Genomic DNA, 22,538 nt, shown 5'->3' with positions numbered 1-22,538 from the left:
CGCGGCCGTTTTTCGGAGCTCGGTGTTCATCCTGATATAGGGTTCCATCCAAGGGCTCTGGGCGAATCTCAGGGCCCGGTGAACCTTTGTCAGGCGCATTCCCAGAGATAGATACAGCTGTAGGTTCCGGTAGTGCAGGACGTACCGTTCCTTGTTGCGGAGGTTGGGGACCAGCTTTTCGACCTCGGTAGGCGCTTTCTTGCCTAGAAGGCTGTGCTGATAGTCAGACATCCACTCCTTCTGGACCACCAGACGCTCCGGGGCTAATGGGTAGCTGTTATGTGCGTTATGTAGGTCGGCCGGATACTCTAGGTCGGCCTCGAGGATGTAACCGGAAGAACTGTCGTGGGGGTGGGTAGCAATCGTTTCACCGAGACGCTGCGCGTCACCTACCCATTGGAAGAAACTGACTCATAGCCCAGCCATATAGATTATTGGCGTCTAGGTATTGGATGTAGCTGTTTGGGCTTTTGGGGTTGTATCCCTCCACCTGTGGATTATTGGCTTTGGCGTATCGCTTACTTACCATGGAGATACCTCCTTGCAACCCCTTCTCAATGAAGAGATGTTGGTCGTAGTCGGTCAACAGCTCCAGCTCTACCCCGGTCTTCTTGAACAGCGCATCCCACGAGATACCTGGGCTCGTAAAGTAGTGAGCAGGGTCCAATCCATACTACCGTAAGCAAGTCTTCCGGAAGGCCTCAAACACATCAGCCAATAGGAGCACGTCTGTGCGGCAGTAAAGGTCTGTGTAGTCCCCCAGATTGGTGCAGTCAAATGGCTTCCATACCTGTTGAGCGTGGATGTAGTCCTCATCGCTAATGCCTCCGACTTTGAGCTTACTGTAGAAAGCCTCCTTGGGTGGGAGGCTGGACTCGTCGAAGCGCTCCCAGGAGTCCATATACTCATAGGGGTAGACACCCTTGCGCATGAGTAGCTTTCGTTTTTCTTCGGCGGGCTCATACCGGGCTGTGATGTGGAAAGCCTCAGGTTTGTTGGCTTCAACCAGTTTGTCAAGGGAAGTCGGTAAGAATTGAACGCTGTCGATGAAGCGGAGCTGCCCCAGCGAGAAGGAGATATACTTTTCCGTGTTGTTGGAGATGCGGGAGATGCGGCCCTCCACCTTACTTATGGCTTGCATCAGGAGGTGCCCGTCGTAGCCCCGTAGGTTGTGGAAGACTACTGGTATGGCTGTCTTGGGACCCAGCCGCAACTTTAGGTTGCATGCGTTATGGGCCGCGCCTCTGTACTTGCCGGTGATATGGCAGTGATCGCGCACAGAATCGGCGCCTAGAGGCTTCTCGCACACGTGGCAGGTTGCGGCGTTGTTGTGGGCCTGCCAATCTTGGGGAGTCATATTCATGGCTATAGGGTTAGCTAGAACATTTTTGATTTCCTGCTCCTTCTGTTGGAGAGCTCTGAGGAAGTGTTCCGTCGCGTTAGGGCCTCTGTATTCCACGGGGTGTTTTGTGTGGCCGTCGCAACGCACCACAACATAGCAGTAACTGCAGGGCTCGTGGGGCTGAGTCTTTTGAGTGCTGCTCTCTGTAGGTGACGGCGGCGGGCCTTCAACCTTTCTGGTCAGAGCCTCAAAGTCGGCATATATGATGAACGGAGCCGGTAGCTGTTTGTGGTGGTTCTGAAAGGTGAACTTGTTTCCCCCCTCCTGGGGCATTTCCATCCTCACCGCCGTCTGGCCAATCCCTCGGCATTCCGGCTTATGCGCCTCGAGCAGATCCTCCCTTGTGTAACCGTGTAGGCAGCGCTTGCAGCAGTGTTTGCGATTTCGTTTCTTACTTTCTTGGAACAGGAGACGATCGAGATCTTTTATCCACGTATAATGGAATTTGCCTGCCTTCTCAATCAGTAGCAGATTGATTCGGGGCGTGTCGCCGGGCTTCTTGCTGAGGCGGTGCACGATCACACCCTTGTCCCACACGAACACGTTGATGGCGAGGTCGTTCTTTTCCTCCACTTTAGGGATCTGAGAGATGGGCGTAGGGGTGTCGATCCCCCCAAAGTCAAGACCATCATTGATGGGATACTTTGTTGGTCTCTGCGGGTCCCGGGCGGCTGGAAATAAGGCAGATCGGAGTGCCCATCGGAGGCAGTCGTCGTCTTTATTCTTCACATTGATGACTGCTTTCTTGTTACTCACAGCTGCAGGTAGGGGGATGTAGGACCCGCCTCTCAGTGGCTGATACCTTGCAATGTCAAGCCAGAGTGTTTGCACGCTAATTACAACCCACCCTGACCCTCGCTGTGTCCATTTTTCCAGCACCTTCTGGATGGTGGGGAAGGCCTTATCTAGAGCCCCGTCAATGTCACCAGCCTCTAAGAGGGCCTCCTGTTTGCTGTGGAGTACTGGGCTGGTATACTCTTCACTGCCAATGCCACAGCCGTTTTATGCCTGTCGAGGATCCCCTGCAATTCTTCCAAGGCATTGCGGGACCGTGGGTACTTAGGCCGCACACCTAGGAGGCACTCAAACTCCCCCCGTAGTGCTCGCGCTTTTTGATGGTGCCTCATTGTACGCGCCGATATCATCATTATACTAATAAAAGCATCTCTCTAATTGTAAATTTCGATAGCCGCCAGTCGTTTGAACTCATCCAAGAAAGTCTTGAGCCTCCGCTGTCTTTCACGCATCTGGACCCTATTATATCCGCAGGCCATGCAAAGCTGAAATCGGTTTTTAACACCCCGACCACAGCTAATACATGGCAGGGTGCCAAGACCCTTGCGAAGACGGTTTAGGTGAACCCCACAGTACTCCCCCAGACAACTCTTACCACAGAGCTCCGTGGAGCCTATGGGTAGCCACCGGCAATTATTATAACCCTTTGGCATGTTGTTGTTGTATACACAATTGGTGTAGAAGCATATCTGAGCAATGGGTATGTCTAATAGAACCCCAGATGGGGGGTGGGGCCTCTATTTTGTTCTGGGGAGGGCCCCAAGGGGGGCGTGCGCCAGAGCCTATAGTGTGTATACTAGAACTTCTGGACCTCGCCGGGAATAGGGGCTGGGGGCCTCTATTTACCAAGGGGGGCGTGCGCCAGAACCCTCCCTCCCCCTACTACTCTGGCAGATTCTTACAAGTGACAGTTCTGAGGATAAAATAAAATTAGAACCATAATGTCCACATGCTATTCTGTCCATTCTGCCTGTTCCTTTATCATCTTATTGAAAGATTCGCTAATAGTGTTGGTGGTTGGTATGTCTGAAGCAAATGGAGGGAGCTAAGATGGGAGTAAGCCACACCCATGTTCGAACATGTCACATTTCAAATGTGTCTCGACGTGCCTCAGAAAGTCTCGTCCATCTTGCGTGATGCATGTCATGAAAAATTTCTTCAAAATCCGTATTAAGAAATTGCGCAATGTCACTTTTATAACTTTTAACATCTGAATGTCATTTTTATTCCCACCTTTCTTTTTAACCCAGATTCCCACGTCCTTTAATATATGACTTGGTATATTAAATGTGACAACAGTACAACATTTTGCGTAATTCTAAACCAATGACGTCTGGTAAATTACAAGTAAAATAATTGAATTTGCTTTACCTAGATCGACTGCAGCCATGATGGAAAGGGATGTGAAATCTGCTACTTTTTAACCATTTACATGAGCAGTTAGAGTCAAACCCTAGCCGAAATTTCACCGGTTATGTGTGACCATTTGCAAGCTATGACACTCATCGCTTTTCTGCTTTACTCTGTACACTATGCTGTACGGCCTTAATCATAGTGTGTGTTGCTGCGCATGAGCAGTCAGGAAAACTGTAACATGAACAGTCTTGAAAACTACAACATGAACTGTCAAGAAAACTGTAAGCCAGGAAAACTTTAACATGAACAGCCAGGAAAACTGAAGTGTCAGGAGAACAGTGAGCCAGGAAAACTGTAACATGAACAGTCAGGAAAACTGTAACATAAACTGTCAGGAAAACCATAACATGAACTGTCAGGAAAACCATAAACCAGATAAACTGTAACCATTTGCCAAGTATTCCGCTGTCGTCACTGCTCTGACTCTCTATGCTATATATTTTTTTATATTCTGCATAATGGTACATCATTCTTTGGTCCAACAAATCCATGTGGTTATCCCCCTTTCTTTGCCGGCCATAACGGGAATGTTTGTAAAGGTGCTTTCTGTTTCAATCAGTTTTAGTCAGCGATATCATTTAAAACTTTCTCTCATGTATCACGAAAATGACCGGAAGTTTCCTTCCAAATACGTACAGGCAATGAACAAACATTTGCATAAATATTCCGAATCGCATCCAGTGCCAAGCATACCAGTTCCTGCCCACGAGACAAAATGAAAAATATCTACAAGAGTTACAGGGGAGGTCAGAAGCAGTGCATTGCTGAATTCTTTAGTTTGTATAAGTTAGACCTGCATATAGGTTTCTTACATAAATTCACATTGCTGTCCCATTTCATTTTATACATGGGTACATGGTTATATACTTCACTACATCATCGTCAGCAACGTTATTTGATAACAGGTGTGTAGACTCAGTAAAGTGTTTCTCTTCACTTCATTGGAAAAAGGAAAGTCATGTTGAATTAAGCCATTCATCATGCTGAACCCACTGACGCCGTCTGCGGGACGAAGGTACAGCAGGCCAGACGTATTATATTAAAGGGCAAAGGTACCTTGCTGGTGGTTTTTGGAAATTCCATAGTTCATATCACTGAACATAATGTCTAAACGCTTGTAACTGAAGATAAACAATCACTTATCAATGATTGTTATTATCAAAAAATTCAAAAACTACTGACAGGGTGTTGTAGAGGGATACATGAAGAAATAAAAATCGTTCTGCATCAGTATTCTAGTCTACTGTTTTACGAGGTGAATATCAGTTACTGGAAAGGGCCTAAATGTCAGAAGAAAAAAACAGTCAAGCACAGATTTGATGACTTCTGGCAAATATATCACATATCGATATTCTTAATATGGGTGGTTGACAGTCTCATCTTGCCTAAAAGTGAAAAAGCCTTTTCAGCAAATAAAAATCAAATGATTGTAGAAAATCATTGTACGAAGCATATTCTCATGTGAGACAAACGTCACATACGCCCACACATACGAATTTGTTTTGAGACAACAAAGAAAGTTGAAAAATCACGTGATCTATGGATGGCCGCAACTGCACAAAAGTGAATAAAATCTTACACACAGTGTGCAGGACTTGCACACTGACTAAAAACCACCAAAGTAATAACCCGATTGACTCCAGAACAATGCGAGAGGGCCCTGAGTATGGCATCCATGGCAGCCACCCATGCCCACGTTGCAAGGACCTTCGGCTGCTCTCGTGTAACTGTCAAACTTGATTCAACGTTACAGACAGACAGGGCAGACATCGGACCGGCAGGCCTAGGGTAACTATGCCCAGAGAAGATGGGGTAATTGCACACCTTACACCCGAGGAACCTCATCCTGACAGTTACGTCATCGTCCAATCAATGCCTTAGGTCACCGGTTCAGTCGGCAGAATTATTGCCTGTCGATCATTCAGAGGACAGTTGTTGACAGCCCAACATCGTCGCCATAGGTTGCGATGGGCTCGAATTGTACGCCGTTGGCAGCGACGCGACTGGCAACGTGTTGTTTTCACGGATGAAAGCCGTTTCTGCCCGCTCCAAGCCGATGGCAGACAGCGAGTTTACCGTCCAAGAGGCGAACGAACGCTGCATCATGAATCCGTCAGGTGGTACCGTTTGGTGGCGGCAGTGTGATGGTGTGGGGTGGGATTTGTGGAGAGGAAAGGACACCACTATTCATCATCTACGGGAATCTAACAGCTCAACATTACGTGGATGAAATTCTACGTCCTGTTATCCTGCCATTGCTTCAACAGCAGCCACGTGGTGTTCTGTACTAGCATGACAACGCCAGGCCCCATACAGCTTGAGTTGTGCAGAACTTCCTAGAGGCCAACGACATCAACGTCTTGCCGTGGCCTGCACGTTCCCCAGATATGTCACCTATAGAACACCTTAGGGATATCATGGGTCGTCGAGTAAGACAAAATCCACACCTTGCAGCCAACCGACAAGAACTGGCGTTCGCTCTCTCAGATGAGTGACAACGAATCCCACGTCATCTCATCAGAGGACTGACTTTTTCTATGCGTCGGAGAGTTTTTGCATGCATTGAACCTAGGGGTGGTCATAGGCGATACTAAGTGGTTTTGATATTAACTGATTTTTAAAATAATCAACTTTCTGTATACTCTGCCCATTGTTAATCAAGATGCAATGGCTATTTTTCTACCCCTGTTCTGTTTGTTCACTTATAAAATGATTTGAAGGCTGCTTTGTCCGTGCTTACTCAAGACTTTCAATATCTAAAGTCACTGTTTTTTTCAATATATTAAACTTCAGTCATACTTTTTTTTTTGCTTTGGGAAAAAAAATTAATTTGAACTCTTTGTAAAGTTTCTTTTGGTCGTCAGTATATATCAAATGTTATTCTCACCCTGAGGAACCAATCAACATCTAAACCTAGTATAAATGCAATGGATGTTGGGATAAACCAATGGCAACGAAAAGGGGGTGTCAGTAAATAGTTCAGGTTTATGGAACACGAGTACACGAGTAATCAGAGTAATCTACTTCGCTTGCACATAGGATTTGTCTATTAATATTAATTATCTGCATGTAACCTGTCAGATTGCTTTTACAGTGACCACTTAGGAGGCTTCGGTTAGCATTAGACAGATTCTGCTGTCTTATTTCCTCGATGGCTGACCCATCGTTATTTTTATCGATGAATCTTTTACCGATATCGACAAATGAATTAGCGGTATCAATAAATCGCTGCCAATCATCCACATCAAAAATTTATTAACAATATCGATAATACAATTAAAAACGTACAGCATAGAGAGTAAAACCAGAGCAGCGACGACAGTGTGATAGCTGGTAAGTGGTCTCACATATCAGGCGAAATACGACCTCTTGTCAGAATACCTGAGACACGGTTTTATTCAAACTGTTCATCTAATTGCACAAATAGCAGCAATTTACCCGCTCCCTGGCACCATGGCTTTTGAATTAGGTTTACAAAATGCAGAGATGTTAATTGAAATTTATTAGACGTCACTGCTCTAGAAACACTCAAAATGCTGTGTTGTCATCACATTTAACATACAATCACATTAAAACAATGCATATGGACTAGGCCTCGGGGATGCTTAGTCCATCAGCAGAATCCTGGTTTATGCAGGAATACAATATAATTGAAGGCGTACAGCATAGAGAGTAAAAGTAGAGCAGCGACGACCGTGTGATAGCTGGCAAATGTAGAAATACGGCATCTTGTCAATTTACCTCAGTAGGGGTTTTTTTTCTAATTTTTCACGTAAATGCATTACTAGTAGCAATTTACACTTTGGCTTAAGCAGAATCAGTGAAAGTAGTGCAGGGATGTTAACTGCAAATTTATTAGACGGTCTAGAAATACTCAGAATGATGTGTTGTCATCGCACTTAACATACTATCACATTAAACCAGTGCAAGATAAATTAGCTGAATATTAGTAAATAAGTTACTTATTCATTTTATCGATGTCGATAATTCTCCATTGTTAGATGGATAATAACCTCGTGATATATATAATTCAGGTACTGATTAATTCTTTCTGGTGAATGAAAGAACATTTGTGAACAGTTATACATGGCTAATGTGCTGTTGACGTCAGCCTTCATCTTTTGCATAAACCACGGAATACTATTCTGTAAAGGCGCCAGGACTAATTAATGTAATTGCTATAGTGTACTCTCCTTTGTCATTAGATTAAAGTGAATACGAAATATGTTCCGTTATGCGTGACGATTAATGTTTAGACCCAAAGAGACATATTGTTCTGTTAATTTAAACCTCGTCTGTATAAAGCTGATGCCTTCAAATATCTACTAACATGGGTCTGACTTTGAGTGAACAATGAAATGTTCAGTTTTATCCGTGGTTTCCCTTCGACCATCAACTCACTCTAGAGGTTATAATTAGGAACATGGCCGTAGACTGGCATTTTTGATTAGCCTCAGCAGAATGATACCTTCATGAACACACATGCACGTTATCGAACTCAAGGGAGACTAATCCAGGTAAATATACATATATTTGGCAGCGCAATGCTGACAAATGCTTATTCTGAACTTTCCATTAATGTACAAAAAGAAATTTAAAACTGGAAGAACGATATTATGTCAGTCTGAAGGAATTATCACTCTCCAGATCTTGAACGGGAGTTAAAAAACGGACAAAACAACCATCGCGACATACACTCTAAATGAACGTTTGAAAAAAATCGATTCTGTTTAAAAGAAAGTAGCTTAAAAGTACTCTTCTGTCACACTGATATGCCACAACTTACCTGATTCCAAAAATCTATAAACAGTCCCTATTTAATGTATGTGGGATCAAGAGGCTATAGCAATCAGCTAGTCATTTCGGAAATGGTACTGTTGTGTACGTGTAATTACACAACATTTAGGGGCGAATCTGATGTGGATTCTTAAGAACTCAAAACGTAACGCATATTAAAGGACGTCTCCACTTAGGACGTCTCTACTCTCCATGTATTTAACGGAAAATCTGTGCTGATATAATTAAAGCATGTTATAATACTTCAGGACTTCTCAAGTAGCGTAACTCTGTATGCTTATCAGGTGCCCAACCTACCACATACGATTCCAACACCGCGTCCGTACAAACCGCCATGCCACCTGAACTTCTGGCGTAAAAAGTACAAGTCCACTGCATTAAATGACTGTATAAGCCCCAGTTTTAAATTAATGCATGTAATATGTGCTTTGGGTTTGCGACGTACTTAACAATGTTTCAGCCATATGACGACTAGGTTTGTGTACATATACATGTACGGTGTCTACTTGTGACAGGGTCGGTCCATGCCACCATATTGATATCGCCACTCAAGTATCATACCGAAGACATCAGACATGACACCCTACCCGCTCACATCCTAATGACACCAGCTCAATCAGTTGTCTTTCCTTACTCTAACATCTCAGTTCCGAGCGCCAGCAAAGGTAGCAACACGTTTTTAAAGTGTTCGGAATGACCCGACTAGCGTTTGATCCCACGTTTCCCGACTTTAATGTCGGTGGCCTAATGTTAGCGCGGCTATTAAATAAAGAAGGAAGTGTAAATTTATACATAATTATACATATACACTGATGATACTTACACCAGCATTCTGCTGGCATTCTGTCCCGATGCATTGTTTTCATGTGATTGTTTTAGGAAAATTAGTGTTTTCACAGCACCCTCGTTTCGCCTCTGCTATATAAGGGTAGTCCCGAACCAAAACACTCAAACTCAGAGTACGAAGAGGGAAGCATTTTTGGAATTTACTGCCAAGCAGGTATCACCAGACGTACTGGACATTGCAGATAGCACACGACCATGAGCATTTCCCCATAAAGGTAATGCACATGGATCAGGCAATATGACAAAAAGCACAAGACACTAAGGTTTTTACCAGAAAGCACAATACAACATAATATAGTGGAATCCCCTCAGAAGGGCAATTCGCTAAACATGTCTACACGATGAATTTGCATCCCCTCACCAGGATTGGATAAAGCAGTTTTCCAATCTCCGGAATTTAGCTAGGAACTTGTATTATGCCAAGAAAAGTGTCATGTTTTCTTCCAGAAACACGGACAAGTTGTGTATCCCTGAAACAAGTGAATCTTGCAGAAATTGCTCGAGGTCCCAGCATGCTAGTTATATGTACATCTAGTTTTCCTTGTATAAATTGTTTTACTCCGTCCGTCATCATGTACCATATCTCTTTCGTCTGCATATCTGGTAAGTAAATTTCATGTTAAGGTGAAAGTAGCGACCTGGTGGTGAAGCCACTAGCCCATTACCACAAACTCTGACTTGGGTAGCAATATACCAAAGGGCCCTGCATATGGCGTGTACATATCTTACCGCACAGCATATTGTTAGATCCATGTGTGTTGTGTAACAATTTCAATCAGCATCACAAGGCGTTACTGCAAAGTGTAGTGAGTCAAAGATATTCCTTCAGAAACCTTCAATCTGTAAGTTTCTTGAAAATTACAAAGAGTACAGTTCTCTTGTAAGTAAATATGGACGCAGTCTTCAGGATCATTGGCACTCTACCCCCAGAATTGTGTCTTCTTAACCCCCGGACCAGGGCTGTAGTTTCATCGTGCTGAATTAGATGAGATCGCCACATATATACGAATATATGAATAGTTTACAATCAGAGTCAGATTCTCTTTGCATGAATCTGACCTAATTTCGTGCATTATATGCTTAGTTCTGTCTTTGGTGGTTAGTGCTGGACGATGAATGGGAAATTAATGGTGCAAAGGCTGACCAGGAACTTTCATTTCGGTTGACACCTGTTATAAACGAATGATTGCTTTGACGCCCAGATTCACCCATATATAGGACACAAGTTATGCGAAATGGAATGGAAAACATACAAATTATTCCATTAGTCAATAATAGTTCTGTTCTTTAGTCTTTGGACAATTTTAGTTTATGCTTTAGAAAGGGATACCTTCCATACATAAATTCAAGACTTTTTCACTTGTGTGTGGACGAAGCCGCTGTCCATCGCCTGTTACCCGAAAAAGCTGACAGTAATCGTCAAATTTAAGTGTCGCGTTATAATGTGTCGGGGAACCAGTGCCCATCGCCAGTTACCCGACAAAACTGACCGCAAGTGTCACGTTATAATGTGTGGAGGAACCAGTGCCTATTGCCAATTACCCTACAAAGCTGACCGCAAGTGTCACGTTATAATGTGTGGGGGAACCAGTGCTCATCGCAAGTTACCCGACAAAACTGACCGCAGGTGTCACGTTATAATGTGTGGAGGAACCAGTTCTCACCGCCAGTTAATATGGAAAGTTTAAGAATGCTTAAAGAACATCATTGGTGCAACCTCATGACTTTATATTCGAGAGATCTTCTCCATGAATGGTTTCTAAAGTATTTCTATAACATAACAGTGTAGAACGTCTATGCCATGAAGAACAGCGTTTTTCCTTTCCGTTTTTTCGTTTAATCTCGCCTGGCTCAGAGGGTTTATTCTATGATGTTAACTGGTTTTTGACTCGGTAAACTGGCTGAGGAATTCACGCCTTACACGATCACGTTGATTTTGTGTAGCGAATTTATCAACTTCAACCTGAAAAATATATATCCCCTAACTGTCGCGTGGTACTATACCTGCAGTTTGCACTTTTCTCTACAACTTATCAGTCATAGCATTTTGTTACATTGGTAACCTCCAGGGAGGTGAGTAGTATCAGTTTGCCAAAAAATTTCAGCTCTATCCAAAACAGACAAAATTCTGATTTATTTTAACTATAAGCGCAAGATAGCAGTGCAGAAATTTGTAGTATATCAACAACCTAAACTGTGTGGCAGTGTTGCCAAATCAGTGCTCCTTTATTCTTCAGCTGGGAGGTAAATCTTCTTGGACCCAGCTGCCCGAATAGTTTATGTGTAACCTACGTTTGGACGTCGTAAAAATAAATATTGCATATAATATCTTTACTATTCCGAACAAACTGGAATTAGTTAGGAGATTTCATTTTGTGCGAATGAACAGTCGTTTGATTCAAATTCCACTGGTTGTGATGCTGATAATAAAACGGTTCTAATTTATCATTTTAATTTTGTCTTATTTTTACTGCTGAGTGATGTATAGATTTAGCATTTTTTGGATTCGCTATTTGCTGTCATACTGTACTTGTCAAATTTAGATGTTAGAACAAATAAACATACTACTACATGTACAACATAATTCTAATGACTCCGATTTGTTACGCGATAATTGTTCAGTGTAGTTAAGTTAAGACATTTGCATGGACGTTAATATCTGCTTCAACATTGTCTAATGATAAATTATGTTGGAAATGTATTTTCCTGAAGCAGGAACATACGAGGGACGTCACATTTTGCATGTATCGTTCTGATGACGATGTGAATAACAACGAAAGCTTAGTGATTTATTAACCATTACATTATAGCGAGAGGCTTTAATGGTTTGTGTGAGATTGCTATATTCAACCAAATAACAACTAACTTTCCAGGATGCTACAGTTGCCTCGGATCCCAGCCCCTCTTTTGGCTCAGGCTCTTTGTAGAAGTCAAATTAACCTGTTAGTGAAAAATAAGATGGAAGATTTACAGCACAAAGAGTAAAACGAGAGCAGGGATGACAGTACGATAGTTGACTAGCGAAATGCATCTTCTAATCAATTTATTCTAACTATTCTTGTAAATACTTAAATAGACAAAAAATTACAAGCCGCCTACATGTAGCACCACGGCTTAAACAGAATAAAGTTAAAAAGAATGCAGTGGTGTTGACTGTTAACGTCACTGGTCTAGAATTACACACAGTGCTGTGTTGTCACCAATTTGACATACAATCACATTAAAACAATGCAAACGGACCAGGCCTCGTGGATGAGTTTATCAGCAGAATCCTGGTTTATGATAATGATAGAGAATTTGTAAAACGAAAAAATCTGACAGTAGCACAATGCTCAGAAGGGATACATCGGTTGTATATGTAATTGTATATTTTTAGTTTTATCGATCACTCATGCCTGGAGAAAATATTCACATGACTCAGTTAGATAAAGAGGTAGTTTGTAAGTAATTCGAATAAAAGACTGTCCGATTAAGGGAAAAGACCAAAATATTTCTCGTTTATCTGATCACAATTCATCTGACATCAATACAAAAAACATCAGTATGGACGGTAAGTTAAAACTAGATCAGCGATGTAGTGTGATTGTTGGCAAATGTCCACGTAAACGGTAATTCCGGTCTCTTGTAAATTTGACTCAGCTATGGTTTGTTACAACTTATACATCCTCTAGCACCATGGCTTCAGCAGGTTTATGTAAAACTCATTTCGGGGATATTAAATACAATATAAGTGAGTGTCATATGCATATGTCTAATATACAAAACAAGAGGAACACTGAATAACCAGCAAGATAGAACAGTCCACGCTTGACCCTCAAAAGAAAAAAAAACAGTGTAATTAACAGCCTAAGGGTACGAGTATGGCAGAATAAGTGCGAAGCACATATCAATTTACCTAAACAGAATCAACGCCATTATTATCTCCATTTCACGGTGTTTTGAGTGAATGCCTTTTTAGTGGTGAAAGAGGATTCTGGCGTTCAGTCCTTATTACATGTTGGATGTCGGAGCAATCTTCTGAGTTTACACTCACGACTCGGGTCACAAGATTTCCTGAGGCAACTTACCCGTTTGTGCAAATCCACATCCACAAACCCCGTCTATACATAAGTCGCTGTACTGGAATTCCCCGCGACACTGCTGGAGTTTCTCACAGTCAGCAGAAGTTAGACACGTGTTAGCTGAGAAATCAATAAATCAAAAGCAAAAAAATCATAAAATCAACGACCAATGAATTTTGGAATATAGGCGTCAAGTCCAACATTCATATACCATTCGTCGTCCGTAAAGGCGTTCCAAGTCGATAATCGCAAGATCCATTTCCAAAACAACGTTTAACACTAACTCCCAAAGACAAAGGTATGTAAGAAATTATACAAATAAGAAATAAAGCCGGTAAGACACAAGGGAGAAGCGGTCATCAGTTTTAACTGATGCCGGGCAGACAATGAATATTCTAGGCATGAATTCCATATCAAAGTTCAAATTCGTAGTCCGTGAATGAGTTCCAGGTCAAATAACAATTAAACAAGTATCTCAGTCTCGCTTTAATTGCAACTGTTCATAAAGGCATCATGCTGAGGTAATGAGCATGGCTATTTTTACGGCCCCTAGCCCCAGGAAGAATTACCAAACCCCCCACCCCCCACCAACTAGACTCACGTTTTTACAATGATCAGAGGATAGGCCTTTGTTAGCTTCGAAATGAACAAAACTGCAAGAGGTGGTTTGCATTAAATGAATCATACACAAATTCATCTCCGCTCAAAGAGTTGAGATTTTTGTGTTGCTATCGCAAAATTGTTATTTTGTAAAAATAAAATTGTCCTTTAATCAATACTAATTAAACATTCCAAGATAACAGAGATTCCTAAGATATCAAAAATATGTAATAACCGCTGCAGGAATCTGATTTTTTTCCGGAAATCGGGTTATAAAGTTCAAATGAACAGTTTTATGGTAATTGTACTTCGCGATGCTTGAAACCACACACACACATATTTCCCTTATAAGATGGCGGACGGTTTCATGGCTGGAGAAAATCGGAGTGCCCGGTGTACACCACCAATAGTGACAAGTCTCCGCTTATTGTCGCTATACAAGGCCGTGCAGGCAGTGAGAGGAGGAGGGTTAACAAACTCCCTGCCGACAACCGGCTCTGGGCTCTCATATCTTGTCTCCTAACCGACTGAAAACAAGCCCTTCTCATCAATCATCTCAGATTTGTGTATTTTGAGAAAATTTTCCGAAAACTTAAAAGAATGCATAACCGGTATCAAAGTCATTCCAACCACAGATTCGTCTGAGTTGTGGTGACACACGTACTCTACTCACGTCTTACAAAACGTTTCCCCATCAATGTATAGCAACTGCATCTGTCACCAAGACATCGACCGAAAAACATCCCCGTTGGCGCACACCGTTCATGGCACTCGAACGCAGAAGAGCATTCCCCTTCTAAAATGTCTAATTGTGAGGGCAAAAGAAAGATAACTTAAAGAGTTTTCCATGTTCAAAGCAGACAGGACGGCTTCCTGATTAATTTATGAACAAAACGTAGGTGGAACAAATGCTATCACGCTTTGCGTTTTAACCATGACCATGATTGTAAAAGCCAAACGTTATTAGGACAATGCGTCCGCAGCTTTTAAACTTTACCAAAAATAGAAAAGCATTGATTACTGGCACATCTAAGACCATATATTGCGTTCATGTACACATCTCTACCAGTATATTGTAACTTGTCTGAGATAGAAGCGATATTAGCCTTGTAAACTGAAAAAAATGTTGTGTTAAATTATGAGATTTAGATCAGATTTGGTAATCTTACAAAACCATATATCGTTTAATATAGTTTGTTATGCAGATGTAGGTGTCATCGCGTCGGTAAAATTGTAATGAGAGCAATTTTGAAAACCATTCATATTGTGACTCTGAAATGTCTTCCTTTTCGCTTTTACCCACAATTATTCGTGCCACGTTTTCCCGGGAGTGCAACGCAAAAACATCTCTGCTGAAGACACTTTCCAATGTGGAGTCCCGATGGTTCACAGCCGTTACCACATACCTCATCACTCAAACATAACTTCTCTCCTGAAAGGAAAGATTAATGGAAAGTGATTGAAAAAAAAAATCTGGATAAAATCTACCACAAGATCTGGAGGCCGGGCTTTCCTAACGCCGACAGTGTCACAGAAATATCATGACAAAACTCGAACAAAAATTCCCACGTGACGATTTTGTTTAACCGAATAAGGTAAATAAAACTGATCTACGTCACGGGATATGGCCACCATATTGTGTTTATACGAACGCCTTTTTAGATCTACTGGGCCAGTTTAGGTTACGTTTTATGCACTGACAGAACATCTGCCACAAAAGGCATCATAGGGAAACTGTTTTCGTCAGAATTTTTGAAATGAAGTGATTATGTTTGTTACATGAGGACTTTTTCTCAGAATCTGAATATAACGAGTATGCTACCTGACGTGGTTTGACCCTCTGATCACGAAATTGGTCTTTGTTCCTGTGACGCTTAGTTTTGTCGCAGATATAATTGGTATGGTGCACCGGAGAGGAATGTACACTAAGCCATCCGAGTATCTCTACGTAAAGTTGTATCCGACGAATCCCTAATGACGACTTTTACATTATGTATAGACCGTTACTATCGCACCTACTAGAAACCGTTACGACTCGTATCTAAGTTGTCAAGAGCGCGATCGTAATGTAGCCTACAGTATTAACAGTTCTCTATTCATTAGCTGACGTTACGGGAAGCATACACGACTTACCTTGTGACAAACAAACAGCAGCCAGTATGAAAATCAAATGAAGCAACATCGCTCCTTCTGGGATATAAATTTCTATCAAATGAGAAATGCAAGCTCTTGCTTGCGTAAAGATTTCAAACGTGAGAACGCAAACAGATGATCCCTAAGCCTGGCAGATAAACAAGGTAATCGCGTCGATGGTCGGGTTAACAGGTTCATTTTCGTTCCTAGGCCATAACAGGATGATATTAACGTTTTGAACATTTCCATAAATTTGGAACACAAGCGTGTATAAAAGAAAATATCATAAAGCCATCATTCACATAATCTTACAATGATAAATACCGTAATATGCAAGCTTAAGGCCATTAAGTACTTTTATTTTTTTGTTTCATGGCTGCCTAACGGCTTTGTTATGGTATGCCGTGGCTGTCATATTTTAATATGGGAAACGGAGCCAGAGCAAACAACCACCATTATCACTACACGTAAATATAGAAGCCGCACAGCAACGTTAAGTGATAGTCATTTTTCTAGACCATGGACGTGTAATAAATTGCAGCTAACAACACTGTATCTTTTTACCTAATTCTGCTTAAGCCATGGTGCGAGGGGTGCATGGTACTATTTATGCATTTACATAAACAGATCGGATAAAACCCTGACAGAGGGAAACTAACGCGGCCATTTTTCACCGGTTAGGTGTGACCATTTGCCAGCTATCACATTGTCTCTGCTGTTTTGGTTTGACTCTATGATGTACGTCTTTAATTTATATCTATCTATTTGCTAGCTTATTTTCACATTACAGCACGGTTATTGTCTAAGGTAGTTCAGACGTGAATCTAAGAACATATCAATAGTAAGAATGGAAAACCCGAAGCAGGCTAATATTGATTTATTTTATTTATTTGATTGGTGCTTTACGCCGTCTTCAAGAAGATTTCACTTACACGACTGCGGCCAGCATTATGATAGGAGGAAACCGGGAAGAGCCCGGGGGAAACCAACGACTAGAGCAGGCTAATAATGTCTCATAAAGGCAATCGTTAACATTTACGATATATGTATTTGTCCGTTCGTTCATATCCCCATTCTTGTGCATTTCTGGAATACTAGTAATTAGTATAGATTGACTGTATCCGTTAGCCATGCACTAGTTTTATGTTATTTCACACAAACTTTGTCAGCGCTTTGTCTTTAAAAATATTAAGATGATCTGAAATGAATTTGATGTGAGGCTTACTTAGATATGTTGAACCGACAACTTTTCCCAAATTCCTTTTTATAACTAACTTATTTTTTGCCATAAATATGATTCCGACCCCCCCCCCCCCCCACTTCCAATTGCCTGTTAACAAAAAGCAATTGCCAGAAAGCGACTTGTGCAGAAAGCGACTTGTGCAGAAAGCGACTTGTGCAGAAAGCGACTTGTGCAAAAAGTGATCACAATTTACCCCACCCCCACCCCTCACTCCCGCCCACAAATCACCCAATTAATTGGACACAAAAACATACAGTCTCTCAACAATATACAGCTCATTTTCGGATATCCAGCACCGCCAAGTATACAATTCTCAGCTCTAATGTCTAGTTCCTTCCACCCTCGTCCCCTTACTTCAGCCGCCGCATTAAAATTTTGCCTGTTCTTGTTCAACTTCTTGCATCCTACACAGTACGTCGGAGATACAGATCAGGACAAGCGCACCAATCTTCGCGGGGGAGAGGGGGGGGGTAGATCTCTAGTGGAGCCCTCAACACCCATATCTACAAAAACAATACGGTCGCTGTGAGTTCAAGTCCAGCTCATGCTGGCTTCCTCTCTAGCCGTAAGTGGGAAGGTCTGCCAGCAACCTGTGGATTGTCGTGGGTTTCCCCCGGGCTGTGCCCGGTTTCCACCCACCATAATGCTGGCCGCCGTCGTATAAGTGAAATAATTTGAGTACCACGTAAAACACCATTCAACTAAATAAATAAATACAGCCACAATAAAAACGACGAATATCCATCCGCTAAATACAGTCGTATCAGGGTAATCCAGTCATCACAGTCGTGGGAAGAAATGTACACTCTAGTCATACATGCCTTGGAAACGATGTTCTTGTCAGTACGTGTAGGCGCACAAAATTTCAACTGCGCGCTCACAAACATGCACGTGCTACATGCTTTTCTACGTGCTTTTCCCGCGACATCTCAGAGCCATTCCTTGATCGGCAAGTTCGTGAACTATTTATAAACAACTGTTTGCTGCTGTGTTTTACTGTACACAGTTTGACGCAGAACGCTGCACGCGCTTGTATAAGCAGAGAAGTACGGCAAAATATTCTCCCTGATTTGAGGCATAATTTTGTACTTTTTTCGATTTTCCAATTATGGAATAAACAGCATCTCCAATGAAAAGAGGCTCAAAAAAAAGAGAAATTGTTACGAAAATAAATATAAAAAGTAAAACCATAGCACCGACAGCAGTGTGATGATTGGCAAATGGTCACGCGTAACCGGTGAAATACGGCTACAGCATAGAGAGCACCGACAGCAGTGTGATGATTGGCAAATGGTCACGCGTAACCGGTGAAGTACGGCTACACAATAGAGAGCACCGACAGCAGTGTAATGATTGGCAAATGGTCACGCGTAACCGGTGAAGTACCGCTACAGCATAGAGAGCACCGACAGCAGTGTGATGATTGGCAAATGGTCACGAGTAACCGGTGAAGTACGGCTACAGCATAGAGAGCACCGACGGCAGTGTGATGATTGGCAAATGGTCACGCGTAACCGGTGAAACACGGCCTCTTGTCAGTTTTTCTCAGTTGGGGTTTTATTCTAACTACTAGTATATATGTATGTGTGCTTGAGGTTTGCTGTCATTCATAATTTATCCTCACTGCTCAGCTAAATACTTAAATGACAGCAAATTACACGCCCAAGTAACTACACGTAAAGATACATGGAAATTACAGTCCTAACTCAGTCCAACCACTCAACACTCTTCAAAACCGTCAAAGTCCACACAGAAGTAACATGCATTCGTTTTATTTTTGATTCAATTGTTTTAAGGAATTTTAAAGTCCTTGTGAAAGCTTTTTTGTTAGGGCATAATCATTCATTTAATCATTTGTTCTTGTAGTATTACAGTCTGAATGTCAACATTTTCATAACATTCTGGCAAGAAATCAGCTTTTTCAAAATCTAGGTGTCGAAATAAACTTCCGTATACCAGCCGTCAATCATTATAGATGTTTCAGATCTTCCAAGCCCGCTTTCCTGTCACCATAATGTTTGCCGCCATCGTTTAAATGATTAGTGTCCCGATTCATTATTTATTCATAATCACCTACCCATGAATACATTGTTAAACTGAGTGTAAAAATATTCAAAAAGGGAACATATTGTTAAATTGAGCGTAAAAAATAGTCCATAAGGGTACATTAATTTGAGTAATATGGCACTTAAAATCGCTAGATAATGAGGCTGGTGTTATGCATTTCACGATCTGTCAGATCTTCACCATTTAGTTCAGTGTCAAAAAAGCTACAAGAGTGACAACAAGCATACCGAATTTCTCCACGAAATGTTTTGCTGTTCTGCATACGTTTGTCAAAACAGGTCATCGAAGAACCCTGGAGTTAGTTTTTTCAAGTTTCCACACGGAAGGTGTGGGTGTACAGCACATGTAGGAAGGATTTAAAAAGCCATTTTACAGCTGGAAGGTGCAACAGGAATACAGCTGAATTTCCACATGCTTATACCATACTTATAAAATACTATTATCTGAACCTAAAACTGATAGATAGGAAATCTCTGTACACCGTAACGTCGACGTCCACATCCTACCTGTATTTATACTGTACATGACTCTATTCGGAATGCCAACAAAAACATGTACTGGTAGTTGTCATCCCGTACAGGTATAAATTTTGAATCCGGGGGGGTGGGGGGACAAACTGATATTTATTGTGAAGTAGACAGAGGGAAAGAATAGTAAATAAATATAAAGTCTTAAAACAAACACACGAAGTGTACACTGTAACACAGGGTAAAACTGTGGCTTACCAGTCCGTATATTGTACATGCGGTTGGAAATGCCTAGACAAAGATCAAATTCAAAGTCTGAAAACTCGGAATCTGAAGTCTGGCCAGAAATGTCAGAGTCATAAATCTTCGATGTTCAACATCATCCACTTTGGGTTCAAGTTGATACGGCAGTATATTTCCTTCTGAGTAGCTAGAATCTATCTGGAAAACGACATGATGTTGATAGGGAATCCCCGGGTTATTTGGGCCATTTAGACTTGGGTAGGCCATCTATGGCCACCCGCTAAGCACTACCGGGCGGCCGGTTGGTGATCAGCTAGAGTAGTAAATCTGTTGTTTTTGATGGATTTAAAGTCATTATTACGACTCTCAGAAGCCCTCCCGGTAACATATTGTTTAAACAGGTTATAATCCTTATAACTAGGGTCAATAGCTAAATCTGGACCCTAATCCTTTAAGTGAAGAAATCTTGAGTATGGCGTAAAACACCAATCAAAGAAATAACTAAAATATTAGTTTCTATCAAGTTTCAACTAGATGTAGTTTCAAACCTGTTAGTGAAATTCTAATCTTCCTTGAATATGGTCAGCATACGGTCTGGAGATTTCATCTCTGGTAGGGATTCTATACACACCAAGCCGATTGCGGACTTATCGTTACCTCGACCTTTTCTAATACAGAGCGAGGCAGCGAAGCGAGGTCACGAGGCAGTGAAGCAGCGAAACTAGCTGGCTGTCTTGCTGCCTCGCCCTGTGCAAAGGTCGTTACTACCTAACTACCTTTTTGACTCACTGTCTCGCTGTCTCGTTCCCTCGGTTCGCTACCGCTCTGTCTCCCCTTGCATCAGAAAGGCAGAGGAAGCGAATGCCCTCTATTGGATTCCATGTTAAAAGATGCATATAACGGCTGTGCAAATAGCCGTCCCTGATCACGTTCGTCAAGGATCACAAGAAAACCGGGCCGCAAGTACAGGATTTGTCCACCAGGAACGCTAGGGGACACACAAAGAGAAGACACAACACAGCTGATCAGTTGAACAAAATGGTTTTTAATGATTAACGAAACTTACAGAAAGCGTCTACTCAAAATAAATACAAAAGTTAACCGACATACAATTACAGAAAGTAAACGAAAAATAAATGTGGCCCTATCTGCAGGTATTTCCCCCATTGTCAATACAACTTTGTTGCGGAGGCCGCCCGAACTGGAGGCGCGTAGCTGATCCCGCAACCCCAGCATCTTCATCGATGACCTCATTTCGCCGTTTTTTTTTTGTACTATAATGCGATAATTAGTGTAGAAAATAAAAAATATATGTATCAGTCTTACTGACTGTGACTGTTGGATTTGTTAATATTACTCAGTGTTTAGTAGAATACATACACTTCCTGATTCCCCAAATATGCGGAATTGTCACTTGCATCTTATAACCATCTACACGTGGATATACGTTATTACTTACGTTGCAAGTGGATCTGATAACGAGTCCATCCATCCATATCTGGCGGTCACTGGCCATCTGATTGAAGCTAATGTGTGTGTAGTTACTATTTCTATCTTCACACCATGATGTAACGTGTTATGCGTTCTTCGTCTGAAATCTTCTCTCTCGAATACAGATGAAGGCACATATGAGTGTAACTGGTGGAAGTCGCCTCTCGTCAGTGATCTGAGTTGTTTTGCTTCAAATACAGTACGGTATGTTATATCCTCACTCTTGATACTAGTATGACCGTGTTATATCGTACTTTGGTCGTGTTATCAGTGACAGGTTGTACGCACTTACAGATTGTGCGCACTTTTATGTTGTCAGTGTTATGTGAATGAATATCTCGGCATTCCACCTTTCGGCAAAGGTTTGGATAGACTGGCAAGGGTTGTGGATGACGACTCATCCTCAACTGAGAATCCACACCTCGAAGCAAGTTTGTGATTGTTAATGTGGCTTTATTATGGATTAGTACAATTTTAGACAGAATTAAAACATATTTAAAGAAAACTGGGAGAAACAAGTCCAAACTGCCGTCGGATTCTAAAATAGCTGACAACACAGTGGAAACCTTTTTGTCTCGCAGCCTGCCATTGGTCGCCAGTTGTTTGCTTTTACACATGTCCAAAGGATCTCCAGCTCGTCGATGTCAGCGGCGCCCGATTCACAACTGTGTTAATATAAATGTCATAAAAATACAGACAAGTATGAAAGATACATGGTTTGAAAGAAGACACTTGTATTGTTCTGACTATCTTAAGATTAAACAAGACAATATCCACATGAATCTATTCGAAAATTCAGCCACATGATCTGTTGGAAACAACTGAAGTTAGACTGGTCTAACTTACGGTAAATAATGCACCTACGTCGAGCGGCACGATGGAAATATTCTTGAAGTCAACGGAATAAATACTTTCCTGTGTTCACGCGAGATCAGGATTATAACGAAAGGTAGGGCTGCACATGTGATGTAGGCTAT

The 22,538-nt window shown here is 41.8% G+C and overlaps 1 protein-coding gene across 1 annotated transcript; it reads right to left on the bottom strand.

Annotated features, from left to right (window-relative positions):
• Nucleotides 1-12,067: 12,067 nt before the first annotated feature.
• Nucleotides 12,068-16,157, bottom strand: LOC135477223 (uncharacterized). The gene is made up of 5 exons (XM_064757387.1): nt 16,051-16,157; nt 15,221-15,349; nt 14,591-14,722; nt 13,324-13,437; nt 12,068-12,196 (listed from the first exon to the last, which is right to left on the bottom strand). The coding sequence occupies exons 1-5, from the start codon at nt 16,097-16,099 to the stop codon at nt 12,192-12,194; spliced, it is 429 nt and encodes a 142-aa protein (XP_064613457.1). The 5' UTR covers nt 16,100-16,157; the 3' UTR covers nt 12,068-12,191.
• Nucleotides 16,158-22,538: the final 6,381 nt, after the last annotated feature.

The sequence above is a fragment of the Liolophura sinensis genome, chromosome 10, assembly GCF_032854445.1.
Source record: "Liolophura sinensis isolate JHLJ2023 chromosome 10, CUHK_Ljap_v2, whole genome shotgun sequence".
NCBI classification, from domain to species: Eukaryota; Metazoa; Mollusca; class Polyplacophora; order Chitonida; family Chitonidae; genus Liolophura; species Liolophura sinensis.
Note: the sequence above shows the minus strand (reverse complement) of the source record. Positions and strands in the feature narration are given on the sequence as shown.